Source organism: Taudactylus pleione, unplaced genomic scaffold, assembly GCF_031769625.1.
Source record: "Taudactylus pleione unplaced genomic scaffold, aTauple2 ptg000319l, whole genome shotgun sequence".
Taxonomy (NCBI): Eukaryota; Metazoa; Chordata; class Amphibia; order Anura; family Myobatrachidae; genus Taudactylus; species Taudactylus pleione.
Window position 1 is genome coordinate 2184935 of NW_028284720.1, and position 22820 is coordinate 2207754.

General features: G+C 40.1%; 1 protein-coding gene across 1 annotated transcript in view; it reads left to right on the forward strand.

Moving 5' to 3' along the window:
• Nucleotides 1-16344, forward strand: part of LOC148509561 (vomeronasal type-2 receptor 26-like) — a 227550-nt gene extending 211206 nt beyond the window's left edge. Inside the window, exon 7 of the mRNA XM_088442962.1 lies at nucleotides 15443-16344. Coding sequence (XP_088299088.1) covers nucleotides 15443-16344 — 902 coding nt within the window. The remainder of the gene's footprint in view (nucleotides 1-15442) is intronic.
• Nucleotides 16345-22820: the final 6476 nt, after the last annotated feature.

Consider the following 22820-nt stretch of genomic DNA (forward strand, 5'->3'; position numbering starts at 1 on the left):
CGAGACGCACGGGCACATTGTAAACTGTTGATATCACTTCTTCTGCCACTGCCTCTGATACTGATCACTCAGATTGCCTACCCCCTAATGGTTTTTTAGGCCACAGAATAGAGGTAGAAGGAGGGACCACTACCCCAAAAGGCGCAGACCGCACCTGCAGAGCTGTGGTCACAAGGATGAGAGGTCGCAGAAAGCATGTATGAACCTTATTTTTAATGTATCCGATCACAATTTATCATCTGCTGAGATCTCACTTTTATCCCTGGGCCTGAGCTTCGTCCCAACTCTGTGACATGATCCATTTGAATTTCAGGTGGACCATTTTAGTATTGGTAGGAAGCTCCGCCTGAGGGAATATTTCTCTGAATCTGAATCAAGTGAGATTACTAAGAAATTATCCTTTAAAAATCCTGGGAACTTTGATCCCCAATCTTCTAATGTAAGTATTAAGACCTTTTTGAGGATTACGGAGGATGAAATCATGAAAAGTGATAAACAGATTACATATCATAATTTAAGTAAGGATCAAAGGTCAGCTTTTTAAATATTGGTGAATAATCGCAACCTGGTGATCTGCCCCACGGATAAAGGGGGTGCGGTGGTGGTAATTAATTGGTTGAATTATGACAATAAGATTCAGCAACAATTGGCTGACACTAATATTTACACTCCTTGTATTGGTAATCCAATGTATACGATAAAAAAATGTTGATTTAATTGTACATAGAGCAGTGCAATGTGTTTGGCTTGAGGATACAGTAAGCAACTTTATGATGCTAGATCACCCAAGATGCCCCATATTGTATGCTCTCCCTGAAGTCCAAAAGACCCTAAAAGATCCACCGGTGTACCCAATATTCTTGGCCCAATTCATCGATAGCTTATTACAACCATTAGTACATCAAAGTCCAAACAAGCTGAGGGACACGGGTTACGTTTTTTATAAAATTAAAATGATTGATTCTGTTGGTGATGGGACTTTGTTGGCCACCTTAGATGTTAACTCCATGTACACCATCATATCACATGATGAAGGTATGGTTGCAGTACGGGAAGCTTTACTTATGGCCGGTCACACTAGACCACCTATTGAGTTTTTGCTTGAATTATTGGAAGTGGTGCGAGTTGAAAACCCTTTTCATTATGGTGGCAAGTACTATAAACAAAGCTCAGAGAACACAATGGGTAGTAATTTAGCGCCAGCCTACGCTAATTTAAATATGCACAAATATGAATTAACCAATATTTTGCCCAAATTTGGTTCCATGATTATGCAATATAACCGTTTCATTGATTACATTTTTGTAGTGTGGAATGATACAGAGGAGAGGTTCTGGGAGATGGTGGAGGCCCTTAATGTCCTGCCATGCCCAGTGAAATGTACTGCTAAGATAAATAAAGACTCTATTGATTTTTCGGATGTAACAGTCTACAAAAGGGGCCAGAGATTATACACAACCCTGTTTAGGAAGGAAACAGACCACAATATGTTGCTATATGCAACTAGCCAGCATTCTCCAAACTTAAAGAGAGCTTGCCAATTTCTCAGTTCTTGTGAGTTTTGCGGTTAAATTTTGAAGAGGAGATAGCAGAGAGGCAGATCCTAGATATGAAGGCATGATTTGCTGAATGTGGGTATTCACAAACTACCATTGAAAGATGTTTGAAAAAGGCAAGAATAAAATTGATCACAACATCACCAGTAGTTGAGGAGATTAGCTCCAAGAGGATGATTCTTTCAAGCCGATATGATAATAAAGCCAAAATAATAAATAAAACTTTTAGACGACACTGGCCGATATTGGCAATGGACCCAAGTTTGAAAAGAGATATGCAGCAGCCCCCTATTATGGCCTATAGGCATAGTCCCAATTTAAGACATTTTCTAATGCATCCCTTATGCCAACCATGCAGGGAACCAAGTGATACATGACCCAAATCTACAAAGAGGGGGTGTTTTAAATGCCCAAGCTGTGTGACATGTCGCTCTATGTTGGATGGTCCAACATTTCCTCATGCCCATAGTGGGAAAGCGATAAAAAATTAATTTCAATCTTTATTGTACATGGGATCATGTGATATACTTGATTACGTGTACATTTGTATTAGCCTCTGTGGGCCTTACGACTCAAAATTTTAGAGAGCGCATGGCAAACCACAGAAGCTCGATACATGCAGCCATCAATACTGGGAGTTCGGATAAACCAGTAGCCAGACATTGGCAACATAATGGCCATCAATTGTCATCATTAAGGTGCAGATTGATCGACTGGGTCCCACCCCAGACAAGAGGTGTTGACCGTGAAGCAATGTTACACAAATTGGAAGCCCAATGGATATTCAGACTGGATATCATCTCACCTAGAGGACTGAATGAACATAACGCACTATGTGTCTTTTTGCCACACTAAATAGAGGATTTGTGGCTTATATTGCTTCTCAGTTTTTGACTTTGGGTCTAGATACCTTTATTACAGTGCTCCACTGATATATACTTAGGAGGATTTTGTCTCCATATGTGTTATTTTTTAACAATATCTTAAGTGAGTTTTCTACTTTTTTATGTTTATATTATTGTATATGGGATTAATTCTCTTTCCTTTATTTTGTATTGTGTCCGTCACATTGGATACATTGTTTTTTATATAATAGTTGCATAATATGTATATTCTTAAAGAAAAATTTCACTTGTTGTGTGATGGTAAATGTCTAGGTGTTAACAATATTTGTATTGTATGGATTGCGAGATCTGCTGGTTACTTATATTGCTGGTCCTCTTTAAACTTTATAGCTAAGGGGATTACATGATTGTGTCTTTATACCCTTATTCATTTTTGATAGGCCCTTTATTGATTGTTGGTATATTTATTGTATTATGTCATTATGAGTACATAGACGGGCACTGGTATGGGCATTTTGCCCTGTTTGCCAGTAGTTAGGAGGAGTTGTGGATTGCTTGTGTCAGCGGTAATACACTTCCGCTGACTGTGCTATACTGTACCTATTCCCCCTTTAGATGAAGTGCTATCGCTGTAGAGGAAGTGATGTCACTTCTGGGATATGCGCTCCAGCCACGAGGACAGCATTTAAGAGACCAGCAGGTTTCAGGTAAGTGGTAAGTGTGTTTTCTATACTTGGGGCCTGTACCTATTATTTCTTTGACTATATGGCTGGACTGCTTGAGAAAGGTCCATTTGGGGACAGAAACATCGCTTTATATGTGAGCCTATTTAAATTAAGCTGCAATTACTGGTGGGTGCCATCTCTTCAATTCATATGCATGCTGGGGAACCTCTGGACTCATAGCTGATGTGCACCCCATTGATGTGATAAATGTATTGATGTGAGTGCTGAATCTTGGAACTATATATATATATATATATATATATATATATATATATATACTGTATACTACATGTGCACTAACAATAAACAATGCACATGCCATGCCTGTCTCAGGAGGATCTCCTGCTGCAGAAAGAAAAAGCTGAGGTCCCAGTTTGTGGGAGGAATCAGAGGCAAGGGGCCAGGATGTAATTCCTCCTCATCCACAGATATCGGATGTTTGCGAGACCTGACCAAAGGTGCAGAATCTAACCTGCTGGGAGGTGTTCACCAGTGACCAGTCCAAGTGGGATATGGGTTTAAGCTGCATCCAGCAAGCAAGTCATAGCCCTTTGGTCAGGTATCTGATATAGGTGGGAAATGGAAGGAAATAACACCAATGAGGCCCAGGGGAGTGTACTAGCACTTGCTAGTATGTACTGAGTATGCGGGCAAGGTTTTCAGATGCACCACTGGCACTGGAGAGTGACACTGTGGTTTGTACTCAGAGGATGTACAGAGTATGCGGGTAAGGTGATTCAGATGCATCGCTGGAACTGGAGAGTGACGGGAGATGACGAGAGAGAAAACAGCAAGGGAATCTGGCACAAAGTGATGGCAAGCAAACACTAAAAGTAACAACGTTGTACAGGCAACATCCTGCTGTCCAGAGCCTAGTTATATACCCTGAATTAGCAGACCATTGGTGGACAGCGTCAGCTGACAACCACCATAGTAAATTTGGGTAAATGGTAATCAAGGGGTGAAGACTGTCATGGCTGCATCCATGATGGCAACCGCAGCAACCTAGACATGGAGCAGCTCATGGATTTCTACGTGGTCCCTAGGTATAATCCTCAGTGTGTTACTCGCTGCCACACCTGACTTATGACTGCTCTAGGGATTAGGGGAAGCCAGCGCTGGGGTGAGTAATGGTTGATCCTAGGGAAGAAACCTAACAGCACAGATCAAGAAAATGGATTAGTCAATCTATAGACCTTAATATATAATTATGGTAAATCTCTTAACTGTTCTACATTCAATTTAATTTCCTTTTCAATTTACACTTCTATTTTTTTAATCTTATGACTGGTATATTTCTTGGAAATTTATTGTTATTATTATAATAGGCCTAATTCAAGTATTTATTATATTACTATAACAGGAAATGGAGTGCCTTCTACAGATGCAGCTTTTTTTCAGATACTGTAGAATGTTATAAAGTACAAGCTCTAGGCTTTCTATTATCATCAGTAAATGAATGTAACAATTTACAGGGATAATTCAAACCAGCCACAGCTCTCACAGAAATTCATAGCTGTTGGAAGTATTAGACTAAAAATATTAGACAAAAAAGCAAAAAGTACAGCAGAACAAAGCTGATAAATTATCTATTAAGTAGTAGTTGTTTCCCCACTTAACACACAAAAAGTGTTATCAACATAGTGTTACCACTCTCTTAAGAACTTCATGCTTATGTTTATGCCACAACTTATATGTGACTGCATAATTATAACAGACCAATGAATGACACTCAATTCACACTATCTGATTGTATGGTATCTAAAAAAAATATGAAATCACTGATTCTTGCCAGTGTTCCCATGCTATTTTATGTTAGAGATGTTCACAGACCACCGTGTTTTGATTTTCATTTTAAGTCTTTGTTATGTTTTAGTTTTGTTTTTAGATTTCTTTAAAATTGATCAAAACAGCTACAATCATGACATTTGGAATTATATTTGTTACAACAGTATTATTAACATGAATAACATTTCTATACAGTTAATTTTAACCACCTCTCAGCTCACAATACTGTTTTCACCAATATTGTCCAAAGGCTGCATTGAGCTCACTGTCTAAAGTAAGCAACAGAGCAGTGGCTCAAATAACTGGCAGTTTAAAATAATGTAGCACATCTATTAAAAATAGTGGCACTGCAGTGGCAGATAGGATGGAAGTTTATTAAAATATATTAACCTATAGAAAGTTTTCTTTAAGCTTGGAGTAGATCAGAAGCCAAAGGTCAGCACAGGCAAATGGAGGTGAAATATTTCGTGGAAGTCAGGAGTAGAATTCATTAATAACAGTAATAACTATCATTGGTCTCTGACTGTTCTTTCTTCTGTCTCCTCTCATGACTCCTCATCCCCCCATGTGCAATAAAAGTAGGTGTTTCCCAAGGTTCTGTTCTTGGACATCCCCTGTTCCCCCTCTAAATGTCCTATACTCATCAGCTATTTTGACTTACAATATCATCTCTATGCTAATGAAACTCAGATCTACCATTCTCCCTCCTCTGACCTCTCTCCTCTGTCACACCTATTTTTCTGCCATTCCCTTTTAGAATGTTAGCTCTCATGAGCAGGACACTCTTCCCTTATGTGCATCTCCTTACTTATGTATTCCTTACTCCCCACAAGGGCACCTATCACTTGGTTGCTTATACCCTGTTGCTTATATGAATTGAATAAACTACTCTTTATATGTAGTAAACCAAAACTAGTTTGTACAGGGGGCTCCAAATTACCTTTTATTCCTCCCAGTATTCAAAGGGACTGTGTGATTTGTAATTTGAACATTTTCATTAAAATAATCCTCCACCATTCTTTTGATGGTTACTGTATACTGATTGAGTCATGGTAGAGGTGTCAATATTTCTGAGCAATTATTTTAAACCTAACCATATTTCACAATGTTTCACTCTGGTGCTCTGAGATATTTTATCTTCATTACCAGTGGATCTCTTGGACAAAGTCAGTTTTTTTTGGCAGCAGCATTTGCAGGAGAAACTGAAGCAGGAGACATCATCATGGCATGTGCCACTTGAGCTGACAACTTTCTCACCAGGAGTTCTATGCATATCTTAAGATCCATGTCAGTTGGAAAGAAATAGATTACATACAGTATGACTAGAATCTAAGATCAAGCATGGTTGCCAAAAAGTGCTAATCCAATTGCACAATGTTACAAACATTTTGGTCTGGTCACACCAAAAAAGTCCAAAATTATTTTTTTTCTCTTCTCCTTCAAGATGATTTAGCTGCTTTTTCAGAAGTTTAATTATGAGAATGACCTGACTCAGGCTGAGAGTGTCTGAACTGACTTAAATGGTGACAATTTCACTTGGTTTCAATAGTTTGCATAAAATGGAGAGTATTCTTCAATTTAATGGACTAAGGTAAATGTTTTTCCTCTCCTCATTTTATGGTTTGTTATGTATGCTTGAATGGCTTATTGCTGTTCCTCCAGTCACTGGAGCATATAAAATTCCAACTAGTCACTACCTCTTTTTTCAACTGGTGGCAATCTTTTAAATGTGGTCACTGAATGCCAAAAATGACCAGAAATTTTTCAGGCTACAGTCAGCATGACCAGCATGCACCTGTCAGTTTTTAAAAAATTCTGAACTGCCAAGTTTATTGTGTGTGCAGAAAATGGCACATATTCAAAATATCCAGTTGTAATGCCCCAACTATATTACTTGTATTATTGGAAATTACTAAACCTGGCAACCAAATCTGCTATCAAATCCCTGAGTTTTTCTAATAGATTTATAAAAGTATACCTGATAGTCTATCTATGAATGAGCTGGCATTGTGTTAGATACTGCTGCTTCTAAAAAGTGATACACCAACCCAGTGGGCTGTCACAGTCATGTAATCTTTAGGTTGACCAGTACTGCTTGTCCACATAACTGTAGTTAAGTGGAAAGGTCGGTACAGTGCCATTTCTTCGGCCAAGAATATTTTTAACATCCCTGTACAGGTGAGGAATTGTTGTTCTGGTAAAATGTAATGGAGATGAAGCTTGGTAGCCAGTATACATGACATCAACTACTTGAAGTAGATGCATTGATGGTGGATATTGGATACAGGTCTAATGTTGAAGTAGCTGCCATGGCTACCGTGACCACTGTACAACAAAATGGTAGCTACCATACTTGGTTTCTCTTCAAAAAGCTTGTTTCACAGTGATAAAATTTCACTCCCAGAAGCAGCAGCAGCCATAGCACTATAGGATTCTTCTTCTTTGGAATCTAAGATAGAGCTGCAATGTATATTGGTAGCTGCTGAATCACTTTAGTAACACGTAGGTGCATGAAAGGGAGGGGTTAGTTTATAGAAGAAACAGCAAAGGGTATCCCCCAGCATACTGAATGATATCAGCAATAAGATGTGAAAAACTACATGGTGGTAGATAATTCAGAGATATCAGTTGAATACATATGCAAAAATATGGCTAAGCCTCCAGGCCACATCATGGCTTCTCTGATTAATGGAGGATCCTACATCTAAGTTAAAGTCTGGGGTGCAGAACCCCAAAAAGCCAGCAAAGGTGAGCCACGCCAGGGCAGCACACCAGTGAAAGACTAAGGTGTTAGTAAGTGTGAATAATAATATTAATAATTCAAAAGCTATGTTTTAAAGGGTGACACACAGGTGAAGGGTGTAATTAAAATGCCAAAAAAGTAGTATTAGTAGAAAAATAAGTGTTAAGAAAGTGCTAAATGGAGTGTTCTAGTGTGCCACACCAATGCAGTCCAGCCATACCACCCAGGGAGCACCGTGCTACAAACTCATCCTTAAAAATAATAATCTGGGGCATATAATTGCCCAATATATGGCCACATAATAAAGGAACATAATAATTTGCAGTGTGGTGATGGAACATAATAAGTTTCAGTGCGGTGCTCATAAAATATAATTTTTTTCCACTTAGGATTTTTGGCGTGCAGCTGATGACAACACTCACTAAGTACAGTAAAGTATGCTGCATCTTAAAGACACTACACACATTTTTAAATTTGTTTATAAAACACTTTCAATTTTTTTTTGCACACCAGGATAAGAAAATCACTTTTTTGCAATAATTATTTTGGAGTAAAGATACGAGGATACCACCACACACAGTAAGAACAATATATGTTGCACCTCAAAAACACTTCCTAAAAACAAATTTAAATTGAATTAGAAAAAGACTGCAGGGAGTTTTTTTTTCAGACAATTTTTTTTTCTTGTTTGGGGTATACAAAGACAACACAGTATTTTTTTGGAAAATCTTCAAATCACAGTCTTTGCCCTTATACAGTGACAATATATAATGTACTTCAATTTAGTTAGAGACTAGATATATTTACTTGTTATTTATTATTATTATTATTATCCTTTATTTATATGGCGCCACAAGTGTTCCGCAGCGCCTTACATAGTACATACAACTAATGGGTGAACAAGAAACAAGAAACATACAGTACATTACAGTACAGGACAAGGACACAACTTATATACATTGCTGAAATAGTGATTAAAGCACTCACAATAAGCTGCCGGGAATTGGCGGTCCCGTGTTAGGTGCCCTAATGGGGAGTAGAGAGTAGAAGAAAATGTAAAGAGAAGCACATGAAGGAAGAGGTCCCTGCTCGTGAGAGCTTACATTCTAAGGGGAGGGGCAGACAGACAGGCGTGACACAGAAGGGGAAGATGGGAAGGAAAGAGCATGAGGTGGGTTAGGATGAGTGCTGGAAGGCCTTGATGAAGTAGTGGGTCTTGAGAGCCCGTTTGAAGATTTGTAGAGAGGTGGAGAGTCTGATGTGGAGAGGGAGAGCATTCCAAAGGTAGGGAGCAGCACGGGCAAAATCTCGGATGCGGGAGTGGGAGGAAGTAATCAGTTGGCAAGAGAGGCGGCATGCATTAGTTGAGCGAAGTGGGCGGGCGGGAGTGTGAAGGGAGAGAAGGTCAGAAATGTATGCAGGAGAGGATTTGGTGAGGGCTTTGTAGGCGAATGTAAGAACTTTGAATTGGCATCTGAAGGGGAAGGGGAGCCAGTGTAGGGCTTGGAGGAGAGGGGAAGCAGATGTAGAACGTCTGGAGAGGAAGATGAGCCGAGCAGCAGCATTAAGAACTGATTGTAGTGGAGAGAGGTGAGAGACTGGGAGGCCAGCTAGGAGAAGGTTACAGTAGTCCAATCTGGATATGACCAGTGAGTGGATGAGGGTTTTAGTGGCATCCTGGGTGAGGAAGGGTCTTATCCTGGAGATATTTTTTAGGTGAAAACGGCAGGACTGCGAGAGGTGCTGAATGTGCGGTTTAAACGAGAGGGAGGAGTCTAGGATAACTCCAAGACAGCGCACTTTGGGGCTAGAGGAGATAGTTGTGCCATCAATAGATAATGAAATTGTGGAAAGTGATGTAGTGGAAGAGGGTGGGAAGATGATCAGCTCAGTCTTACACATGTTAAGTTTAAGAAAGCGCTGGGACATCCACAAAGAGACAGCAGAGAGACAGTTGGAGATACGGTTAAGGAGCTCCGGGGTGAGCTCAGGGGTGGAAAGGTAAATTTGAGTATCATCTGCATAGAGATGATATTGGAGGTCAAAGGAGTTAATGAGTTCACCCAAAGAGGATGTATATAGGGAGAAAAGGAGAGGTCCAAGAACAGAACCTTGGGGAACTCCTACCTTTAGTGGAAGTGGAGGGGAAGAGGAGTCATGAGAGGACACAGTGAAGGAACGATCAGAGAGGTAGGAGGAAAGCCAGGAGAGGGCAGTGTCATGAAGACCGAGAGAGTAAAGGATTTGCAGGAGGAGAGGGTGGTCTACAGTGTCAAATGCAGCAGAGAGGTCAAGGAGAATGAGCAGAGAGTAGTGGCCCATGGATTTGGCAGCAAGGAGGTCGTTGCTGACTTTCGTGAGGGCAGTTTCAGTGGAGTGGAGAGATCGGAAGCCAGATTGAAATGAGTCATGGAGGGAGTGGGAAGAAAGAAAGGTGGTAAGGGGGTTGTAGACAATATGCTCAAGGAGTTTGGAAGCAAAAGGGAGAAGAGAGATGGGTCGGTGGTTGGAAAATATGTTAGGATCAAGGGTAGGTTTTTTAAGAATGGGGGAGACAAGAGCATGTTTGAATGCAGAAGGGACAGTGCCAGATGATAGGGAGAGATTAAGGAGGTGAGCCAGATGGGAACAGGCAGAAGGAGACAGGTGGGAGAGGAGACGGGAAGGGATAGGGTCAAGAGTGGAGGTGGAAGGGGGGGAGGACCGGATGAGGGCCATGACTTCCTCTCCAGAAACAGGGGAGAAGGATGTCATAGTTGGTGAGACAGTAGGGGAGGGGTGGTAAGGGCATGGAGGGGGAGGAGTGCTGAGGGTCAGATGGGATATGATGTCCTCACGTATGGAGTCAATTTTAGATGTAAAGTAGGTGGCAAAGTCGAGGGCAGAGAGCGAGGAGGGAAGGCAAGGAGGGGAAGGGCAGAGTAGGGAGTTGAAAGTGGCAAAGAGACGCCGGCGGTTTGAGGACTGGGAGGAGATGAGGTTCTTGAAATATGTTTGTTTGGAGAGAGACAAGGCAGCACTGTAGGAAGAGAGAATAAATTTGAAATGGAGGAAGTCAGCCTTAGAGCATGACTTTCTCCACTGACGCTCTGCAATTCTTGAACACTTTTGTAGGTATCTGGTGCATTTGGAATGCCAGGGTTGTGGTGTGGATCTGCGAGGGTGAGTGGTTATTGCTGGAGCAACAGAATCAAGAGCAGAAGTAAGGGAGGAATTGTACAGGGAAGTAGCTTTTTCTGGACAGGAGAAAGAAATGATAGGGGAGAGAAGAGAGTCCAGCAGGGAGGAAAAGGCAACAGTGTCAATAGCCTCAATATTACGCTTAGTAATTGTAGCTTTAGGAGTTAGAGGAGGGGAAGGAGAGAGGGATAGGTTAAAAGAGAGAAGGTGATGGTCAGAGAGGGGGAATGGGCAATTGGAGTAATCAGAAATATCACAACGGTGCGTAAAGACCAGGTCAAGTGAGTGCCCACTCAAATGGGAGGGTGAGGAGGTCCATTGGGCGAGACCAAATGAAGAGGTGAGGGTAAGGAGTTTAGCTGCAGAGGATTCTGTGGGAATGCCAATAGGAATATTAAAGTCACCTAGGATAATGGAGGGAAGGTCTGAGGAGAGAAAGTGAGGGAGCCAGGAAGCGAAGTTGTCAAGGAATTTGGAGGGAGAGCCAGGGGGATGGTAAATGACAGCTACTCTGAGGTTTACTGGTTGGAAGAGGCGTATAGCATGAACCTCAAATGTGGGGAATGTAAGGGATGGTTCAGAGGGTATTAGCTGGTAGGAGTAACTGGTGGCTAGAAGGATCCCAACACCACCACCATGGCGACCCCCAGGCCGGGGGGTGTGGGAGAAGGCGAGGCCCCCAGAGGATAGAGCAGCAGGAGAGGTGGTGTCAGAGGGTGAGATACAAGTTTCAGTGATGGCTAGGAGATTCAGAGAGTTGGAGATAAAAAGGTCATAGGTGGGGACCAGTTTATAACAGATTGACCTGGCATTCCAGAGGGCACAGGATAGAGAGAAAGCATTTGTGGGGGAGATGTGAATAAGATTATCCGGGTTGCTGTAACGTGGAGGTAAGCTTAATTTGGAGGACCGATATGAAGCGAGTTTAGTGATGGTGCAGGCACCTGAGCTAGAAAGGGAATATGTAGGAGGTGGGTAGGGAGAGAGATGTGGATGGCAGTGGGGTGAAGTGACAGGGAGAGGAGTGTAGGAGGAGGGTTTGGTGGTAGGGTAGTAGGACAGAGGGGGGGTAGAACAGGAAGAAAGTGGAGTAAAGGGAGAGGAGTGAAGAGTAAGCAGACAGAGGAGGGGGGAGAAGGGAAGGAGGAGGTGGAAGAGATAAGGAGGAAAGGATAAAGGTGGAAGCAGGGGGCAGAATAGAGGATTAGGTAGAGACTGAGTGAAGGAGGGAGTTGACGAAAACCTTGTCATGGTGTTTATAGGTAAACAAGAGGAATGAAATTTGGAAATGTAAATGAGGTATGAGTGCAAGAGATTTGTAGGAATGCAAGTGAAAAAAAAAACAGTGATGTATCAAAAAACAGTGTATCAATATGTATGCAGATTAACAAGATTGTTATAGGGAGGATTAAAAGTGGGGTTCAGATGTGTGCAGAATATGAAAATTAATGCAGAATGTAAGCAGATAGAGGATGTGAGGCTATGCAAGAGAGCTGAGATAAAGGACAGTGTTTCAAAGTAGATAGATGTAAACTGACATGGCAAAAAGTACGATACTGAAAATAAAAGGGCAAGTACACTTTTTAACAAACAATTATACACAAGAGCTTATTCACATCATCATACAGTAGCCTGTTCAGAGACCACTGGATTGCAAAGTGTAGCTACCATATCTGACAAACACACATAGAAAGATTCCTAAAGTCACCCTTCCTACCCACTATAGCATCCTAATGGTATTTTTCAATGAGCACCTAAAGTCCACACCCTCTCTCTACAATCTACTGTGTGAAATTGTGCCTGATCAAGAGGGAGGACTTCTTATATACAATCCAAAACATGTGAAATCTGACATTTCCAGGAACATTAAGTTTTACCTTGTTTTGAGATCTAAACTTAGCAGTAAGAACCGAGCCTGGTCTTGGACCCACTTGGAACCCCAAATTCATGAGTTTTAAGATTTCAGCAATCCAAGCACACACATCTCTAATTTATTTTATTGTGTGCACCATTATATGTTATAGGACATAATCGATGTCAGTAGTATTAAGATTCTATATTGATGTATCCTCACTTACTGGGCATACATCATACGGTGTGAGATGCCCCAGGCAAGACTGAGATGTTCTGCAAGAAATAGCATACTGTATTTTCCTTAAAATTTTGCATCTTAGTCACATCACAGATTAAGTGAAAAGCTGCTCACAGTGTACTAGAGATACAAGGCTGTTACTTTAATTGCACAGGACTTAATTTTACAAATGTTCAAAATCACAGATGAAACAAAACATGGAGTGATTAAAAGTTGAAACTGCTGGTATTGGAAGACTTATACATGTATTCAATGGTAAATGTACTAGCCTGAAAATTGCAGGCATTGGTGAGATCCCAATGAGTCTGGCCCATATTTTAAATGGGCAAGCATTTTATTAAGGCCAAACCAGACTGATATGACGGTTTAATTATTGCTTCATTAAAATATTGGGCACACTTTCCAGAAACTCACTCGTTACTGCATTGTGCAGATGCACACAGATGTTCAAATGTCACATACCTCATTGATGCGTGTACATGTTATTAAAGACCTACCTATTTTGCACAAGACCAATAGAACAATGTGCTAAGGTCTTATAACAACTGCCTTTATTTACTTAGAGAAAAATACTCTCATGGGTACTAAGATGCCGCTAGGTCTTAAACTCAGAGTAGTAGAGGTTTATAGAAAATGAGAGGAGATCACATAATAATAGAGGCTGGAACAGTAGAAAACCACTTGCATTACCAAAGGACTGAATGGTTCAAAATAATCCATAAATAGTCACAGCAGGAACTAAATAACTATAGACTAAAACAGGTGATAGCAAACAACAATATCATATTTCCAAAGGTGAGTATAGTGCTACTTAGCAATAGATATTTGCAGGAAGAATGAGACCATAGGTCATGCCATCTAAGTACATAGTGACAGAGGAATTCAATAACACTGAATAGACACCAGGGCAAGCAAGGTAGCTCTAGCAAGAAGCGCTAACTGAAAAAGAGGTGCATGGCTGGCTGCCTTTTAACAGAGAGAGGGACCAATGAGAGCCAGCCTAATGAAAAACTGAATGCAGCTAATCAGCTGCATGTCTCATACAGTATCACTGCTGCTAGGTAACAGTGGGGACCAAGATTCCCTGCATCCTTCTGAGTCCCCATTGCTTATAGAAAGTTGGGACCATCAGCCTGTACAGCCTGTGTGATGCAGCTTCCCAGCCACCTGGTAATGGACAGGACCTGGTAATGAGATGAGCCATTGTGGCAGCTCATAACAGTACACTAGCATTTTGTTGCTTCTTTGTGTTGAGTCACATGGGGCCTAACACATCGAGAGGGGCTACTTGGCATGAGTACACCCTGGGTAGAAGATAGTGTAGGCTTTCATCTTAGTTTTTCAAATGATCTACTGCAAACAGGTACATTAATTCCTCTCCCCTGCACAGATTGAAGGTAAGATCTGCTGTCAGCTCACTATCATGTTATGGTCATGTGTTATATAGTTAGCAAATTTTTCCACTGTACTTATGTATGTTTTTAACTACAGTTTTAATTTCAGTTTTACCATTCATTATTTCCTCCTATTACTACAATAAAAACAATTCTTCAGATCTTCAAATCCAGACTGAATTATTGAATAGTAGGAGGGTCTTATGCTGTCTGTCTAATTATATAGACCAAAGGGAAGCATATCGTGAGGACAGAATAAGAACACATCTGTAACATAAATCTGCAAATACAAAATTTATTTTCATAACTTTTTGTACACTTCCAGCATGTAGGTTGTTGTACCAGGAAAAATGTTTTTTTTTTTAATATATATTTTACTAAGCAGTCTGATATGGGCATGCTTTCTGCCTGGAAATATCTTATTTCATGGTAATACATGGAAACATGTGAGTATTAAGAGTCAAAATGTATTTAATTGCTGTGAATCAAAATTTGGGAGGTTAATACATATCTTCGGTGTATACAAAATAGAATAGAGAAACATCAGTAATAAAATCATGTTTAAGTCTCTGTCATTTCCTTTGTAAGAGGTATGTGTGACAATCTGTTTTGGACATATTGTGTGTGTCACAGTTAGGGACCAGTATCTGAATTGGAACTTGTTCTTTATTAGAAGAATATAGTAGATAAACAGTGGAGCAAACTGACCCCTGATCTAATATAATAAAAGTGCATCATTTTGACTGTTTAATTATCAAAAACCAAGCACACAGAAAGCCAGGCTAGTTAGGCATATATGATCTTTTTTTTTTATTGTCCAACCAAAGTTTCTATGACATTGGTCACAATTACTTTAACCATTTACATATTTTTTTTAAAGCTGAAGCTTTCAGCTGTAAGATCCTATTAATTATGGCAAATAAGTATTCCAAGTTTTAAGAAGTTTTACTTAAAAAATTATGCTAATCATTTTAGTACAATCAGAAATTTGTTGATACAAAGTCAAATCTATCTCGAGACTGCTTATTGACATAACTATAGCGATAGATTGGACAATGTGGTAATACTGTATATATTATTATAACAAATATTTTCTCAATTAAATTTTTAGTCAGCGAGAAAATTGTCAGAAATGCCCTGAAGATGATTGGCCTAATGAGTACAAAGATAAGTGTATTCCAAGGATATTAGAATTTCTAGCATACAAGAAGGACCCAATAGCTACAGTTTTTTCTTCAATATCTGTCCTATTTTTTCTCTTAACTCTCTTTATAATTGGACTGTTTGTTTCATTCCGGGACACTCCCATAGTAAAAGCCAATAATAGAAACCTTAGTTTCATTCTTCTCATCTCCCTCAATCTGAGCCACCTCTGTGTATTTCTGTTCATCGGTCGTCCTGTGGACATCACCTGCATGATACGTCAAACCTCCTTTGGAATACTATTCACCGTGGCTGTGTCTTCTATCCTCGCCAAGACTATCATGGTTTGCATTGCTTTCAAAGCCACTAAACCTGGAAGCTACTGGAGAAAATGGCTGGGTGTTAAATTGCCATATTCTGTAGTGTTGATCTGCTCATCTGTTCAAGTTCTCACCAGTGCTATTTGGTTATCAATTTCTCCTCCCTTTCAAGAGTATGACAAGAATACATTTCCTGGGATTATAATAATTCAATGCAATGAGGGTTCTATCCTTGCATTTTATTTCATATTGGGTTACATGGGGTTCCTGGCAGCTTTGAGCTTTGGTCTAGCATTCATGGTAAGGACATTACCTGACATCTTTAATGAAGCCAAATATATCACATTCAGCATGCTGATGTTCTGCAGTGTTTGGGTCTGTGCTATCCCAGCCTATCTGAGCAGTAAGGGGAAACACATGGTCACTGTAGAGATTTTTGCTATATTGGCTTCAGGTATTGGAATATTGAGCTGTATATTTTTTCCTAAATGCTACAATATTCTAATCATACCTGAAATGAACAGTAAAAGACAATTATTAGTGAAAAGTTTTTCATAAATGTAAACAATGTTTTTTAGTTTAAATTAATCAACTACTATTATATAGTCTTGTGAAGAAAATTAAAAATGTCTTGAAATATACAGTATAAAATAAAATATATCCTTACATAATGTTTCTATCTTCATGTTAATAAAATAAAATTAGGTTTTAAATTATTTGTAAATGAAATCATGTGTCCTGCAGCATTGAGTAGGAGTTTTTCTGCTGGAATTTTCTTTGGGCTCAAAGAACCTAATCCTCAGATATAAAATTTGACAGTGATCTATGATGTAATTTATTTTAGTTAGGAGTTATAATAGATAATATTCATTAGAGTTCATTCAATAGCTTCTTTGAGTAGGATGTAGGATATATTACACACAAAATAAACAGTTATGACTGAACCAGAGATATATTGAATTATCACAATGTAATTTAAACTGCACTGGCAAAACAGCTCAATTTCCCAGAATTATTGGAAACTATCACAAAAAGGACAGTAATATTACATATTTTATACTACATTACAGATATAAAATTTTTTATGGCAAAGACGGAAATGTAAATAATTCAACAATGAAACATTATAATGTACTAACACTGTACTATTAACAAACATGGTCATACCTGCAAATTAGGACACATCACAACATTTCCTAGACTTGCTTAATTATTTGTAGTAATAGATCTAACATGTTAAATAATTATAGCCCCCACCACCTTCCCCTTCTTTATAGAAAATTTAAGTTTGGCTTTAAACACAGTGGAATTTTAATTGACTGCACTTTGAAATTATTGAATTGATTCATGGTAATATTCAAGGTGAATAATTTATTAATGAGTCAGTTAACCAAATGGATCTATAAACACCAATTTAAAAGGAATTAATTTGGACTAAATGAAGAAACTTGTTGTATGACCTGTTCACAATTATGGACATTTTATGTTCCATTGTCCTTACAGCATTGGCCAAATTAAATAAATATAACTGTTCACGAAAAATGATAATGTTAATGTGAGCACTGATATATACTTAGTAATGTGATTATTTTTTTTAGTGGATTATATATTTTGTACTCATTTTAATTTGGAGAAATGCAATGTTGATAGTGTATATTGAATGTTATTTCAATTAAATTACTTCAAATTATAAATTAATTGAGTAAATTCAGTGTTGGAGGTTTTTTTTATTATACAGGTTGAGTCTCCCATATCCAAGTATTCCGAAATATGGAATTTTTTTGGCTTGACTGAGATAATGAAACCTTTAATTTTTGATGGTTCAATGTACACAAACTTTGTCTAAGGCAGAAATTATTACAAATATTGTATAAAATTACCTACAGGCTGTGTGTATAGGGTGTATATGAAATATAACTGAATTTTATGTATGTACACAAACTTTGTTTGAGCCCCAAAATTATTGAAAATATTGTATAAAATTACCTGAATGCTGTGTGTATAAGGTGTATATAACACATTAATGCATTCTGTGTGTATATTTGGGTCCCATTCCCAAGATATTTCATTATGATATGCAAATATTCCAACATACGGACTATTCCATTATCCAAAATACCCCTGGTCCCAAGCATTTTGGATATTGGAGACTCAACCTGTATAAGCATTTTGTGTTTGTTGTTGAAACTAAATCTAAATAAAGCCCTATTCACACTGAACCCCGGGTCTGCCCTGCTAAAGTGATCTCTCAGTGCTCAATCAAATGTCATTATCAATAATGATTCAAACCTTATATTATGGCATTTTATAGGAAATGTTTAGATAGAATAGGTAACTGCATTTTGTCACAATTCATCAATGACAGTCATATTGAATGGCCCTACCCTCCATGTTCTCCATATCTAATAGTACTCGGCAAAGTTGCATACTAACACCTCTAATTTCCACCTTTATAATTGTACTTTTAAACTATTGACATTTGAGCATACTCGGATATGATAGGTGTCTTCAGACATGGTGCCCAATTTATCCCACAAAATTAATTTGTATGGCTAATTTTTTGAATTACAAACTGAATACAGAGCAGCATGGATAGTGTAATGGTTAGCATTACTGGCTCACAGCACTGAGGTCTTGGGTTAGATTCACACCATGGCCCTAACTGTGTGGAGTTTGTATATTCTTCAGGTGATTGCGTGGGTTTTCCCTGGTTACTTCGGTTTTCTCCCAAAGTCCAAAAATATGCAGGTAGGAAAATTGGCTCCAACAAATTTTTTTTACCCTAGTGTGTATATGAGTGTACATGTGGTAAGGAACATAGATGTAAGCTCCACTAGGGCAGGGGCTTATGTGATTGGGCAAAAATTATCTGTAAAGCGCTGCGGAATATGTGTGCACTATATAAATAACTTGTAATAAATAAATACAGACAAAACTGTGGAACATTAACTCTATCTTCATATTCTTATAAAAAACCTCATTGAAATAAATGTGTATCCTCATAACACTAAATAATGTATATATGGTTTCATCATATTAACTGCAATTAAAACTAATATCACTTTGTTGATCAAATTGTTTGTCTCCTGTACAATAAACTCAGTGAAAATTAACATTTCCATGGTCTATTTACATCTATCTTAACCTATAAGGGAAAAAACAATGACAATATAAATATTACAATTAAATATAAAAGTAAAAATGTATATATGAAATATAGAGTTGATGTACACTGTAAGATATCTTGCTCAAGGATAAGTATTGATGTGTGGAGTACTTGCATAAATATGTGCATCCATAATGGGTGACATACAGTAGCAGAACTTCAGTCCTATTAGAAACAGTTCTAATTTTATTATTTAGACAGAACACAACCAGTATACAATGAATGTATATAAACATTATCTCACCAGTTTTCAGTGCAGTAATAAGTTTAGCAATGTTATAACAGGTTCAATCAATCAGCAGAAGTTAGTGGCAGGGAGATGAGGCAATCTATTACATTTGTAGAGGTGAGTGGACACAGACAAGGGAATCCAGTTAACATGCAGATCTTTGTAATTGAAAAGGAGGCAAACTGTTTCCCTTGCCATGATGTGTGGTAGTAGACAAGGAATCTGGTGAACATGCAGAAGTCTGTGACTGAAGATGTGGTATGTCACTAGCAGAGATGTGTGGTAGTAGACAAGGAAATCCTGTAAAAAATGCAGAGGTCTGTGGATAACTAAAGACAATTTAATCCTTACAGCAAACAAAGTACTAAGGCAGGCTACAAGTACAGGAGCTACAGTCACATGACAAGGAAGGTCAGCAGCACAGAGGAGTAAAGGCCCTCCTACACATGGAAGAATATAGGCAAGGATACGATCTCATTAATGATTTCCCTTGAACTCCCGGACAAATGATATTGTGCATACACATGGAACGATTGTACAAAGGATCCGACTATATAGATGGGTTGTTAACAACTGAAGTCATTTGGCAGCAAACATCCTCACAATGCAGGTCCAGGAAAAGTGACAACAAATCATTTGTCTTTCATTAAATCACTCATCATGCCTACACACAGCAGATTTTAAACGATTTGTCATTCCAATAGGGTGAAAAATGCTAAATCATTTCAAATATTGTACTGACTGTAGGCACCTTTAGTGAGACCAGGTTATAAATGGACCTGACTGACTCCCTTGTCTCACTCCCCTGTGTCACATGATCAGCTGCATACACTTCATGATATAAAAGGCGTAGCCCATGGCATTAGCTCAGGGTCACCATGGCGATAGGATGCGCCACATAACATATAGGACCTGAAGATTATCTCTGGGCCACTTTGTTCTGAATAATGCAGCCCCTCCTGCAGGGGCGCTGAGAGGGGGGGAGCGGGTACAGATTACCCGGGCTTCCTGAGGGGCCCGGTGGGGGCCCGGGTCCGGCGCCACTCCCCTCCCCCTCACAGTTGGAGACTGCTCGTGGCTGCTGAGCAGCAGCCGCAGCAGTCTCCTATGCCTGGGCAGGGGAGCGATCACACTGATCGCGCCCCCCCTGGCTTTGCGCCAGGCTGAGGAGGCTCAGAGGGCCCCCTCTCCCCAGCATGCAGCGCCATGAAGCAGCGCTGCAAATCTTTTTTTTTTTTTTCGGGCAAGGGGGCGTGGCCACGCCTCCTGCGATTATGCCACGCCCCCCGATTACCGGGGCCCGCCACGGCTCTTGGCAGGCCTGCCCTCCCACAAGTTCTGTGATGTGATTGTTATATAGGCCACAAGAATATACAGACACTTCTGTCTCAACTAATAGCAGGCAAACAATTATATAGTATAATGTGATGGTTTTTTTTGTTTGCACCATGTAATCATTTACAGTGCAGGGAGGTCAAATTAAAGTATGTGACCCCTTGAATTTAATAACTGGTAGCCCCTCATTTGGCAGCAATTATCTCACCCAATGTTCCCTATGGCTGCATACTTGCCGACATTCAGCTCCCTCCTTCCGGGAGGGGGCTGAATGTCAGCTTATAGCGGGGGGCGTGGCCGCAAGCTAATGCAGTTGTGGGGGCATGACCAGTGTGGGTCGGGGGCGTGGCCGCGAGATCGCGTCATCGCGGCTCGGCCCCCTCTTCACAATGCCGGAGTAAACGGCATTGTAAAGCGGGCGGTGGGGCCATGATGACGCTATTCAGTGCGAATCGTGTCACCGGGCCTCCCCGCTGCGGGAGTTTTGCTAGCAACTGCGGGGGATAAGGGAGGGATGGCAGCTTGTGGGAGCCTTGCCTGCCTTCCCGGGGGGCCAGGAGCGGCACCTGATAATAGGGAGGCTCCCGGCCAAATCGGGAGGGTAGGCAAGCCTGTATGGCTGTGAATTAATCTTGCACACTGGTCAGTAGGAATTTTGCACCTTTCCTCCTTACAATTCAGCTGAGCAATATTCTTGGGATGTCTGATGTGAACGGCTTCAGGTCATGTTATAGCATCTCAATCAGGCTGAGGCCAGCACTATGACTGAGCATTTCCAGAAGACATTCTCAATGAGTTTCCAAATAAAGCTTTTCTAATAGAGACATGTAAAAAAAAGTATGTAGTACTATAAAAGGAGTATATAGGATATCATGGATTAATAAAGATCTAATAAAAACAATCTTACTATCTGTTGTCCACCTACAGATCACAGAACAGGAGAGAAGGCATCAAGCTTCTATTATCAAACTACTTTATGTTTATTGTTGCTTTGCATATTACAGGATCAGTTATCACTATGAAACATCTACAGTACATTGTGTTTCCCAATAGGATTGTGTTTTTTGTTGTCTAATGTTTACATCAAGTTAATTAATGTGAATCTGCTCATTCACTTCGTGTATAAACAAAGAGAAGGACAGATCAATGTAGCTCATTACATATGTGCTTTATTGCCTAACTTGTGTATTCATATAATTCATTGGCTCTGGATTCATCCTGTTTTGCATCAGGATAAGATCTAATCTGCATCTAATTTGATTGAATAATATAGAATATAATGGTACTGGACCAATTGTTGGCATCTTTAGGTGGTACATGTGTTGTAGTAGGTCAAGAATGTTTTACATATATAGACAATAAGTCAGAAATTATTGGACATTTGAATAAGGTTGAAGAATTACAGAAATGTTTGGCATACTTATTTTAGGCAAAATATTCATAGGGTTAAAGTGTTGCCCAATTTGTGTACAATGTTTTAAGAGACTTAGGGGTTTACAGGCAAATAGAGCAGGAACCACAAGTTGTGAATATCGACTTATAGAAAACATGAAAATGTGACAGATGAGACTCTATATGAGACATTAGAATCAGGAAATGAGGGAGGATGAAATGTTGAACATGTTAGACAGTAATAAATTATATATGGTCACTCTCATAGTCACACCAAAGATTCATATAAAAATTAGGGAAACCCCACCAGTTGGAGGCAGGGAAGGCCGGCTGGACTAGGGGAGAGGCAGGGCAGAGAAGGCAGGCAGGCTGGCTAGACATAGGGGTGCCACAGGGAAGACCGGCTAGACTAGGACAGGGAAGACAGGCTGGCTGGACTAGAAGGAGGAGGGAGTGCAGTGAAGGCTGGATGAACTGGTGGGGTAGGCAGGGAAGGATGGCTTGCTAGACTGGGGGGAGGGCAGGGAAGGAATTCTGTCTGCACTGGGGGAGGGTGGGTGGGGAAGGAAAGCTGGCTGCACTGGTGGGGGGGTGGGCAGGGAAGGAAGGCTGGCTGCACTGGGGGATGGTCAGGGAAGGAAGGATAGCTGGGATGGAGATGGCTTATGGAAAGCTGGCTGGACTTGAGTAGGGGCAGGGAAGGCAGCATGGCTGGCTAAACTGGGGGGGAGATCAGGCTGGCTGGACTGGGGGCAGTGCAGCGAATGCTATCTTGACTCTAGTGGGGGCAGAAGACAGGGTCAACAGAAGTACCTGAGAAAGGAACCAGGTGGCAGTGGCGAGTAGCGCACTGGGCGGCAGGCGGAGAAAAAGAGCATCTGCATTGCGGCATTTTAACTATGGAGCCGGTCG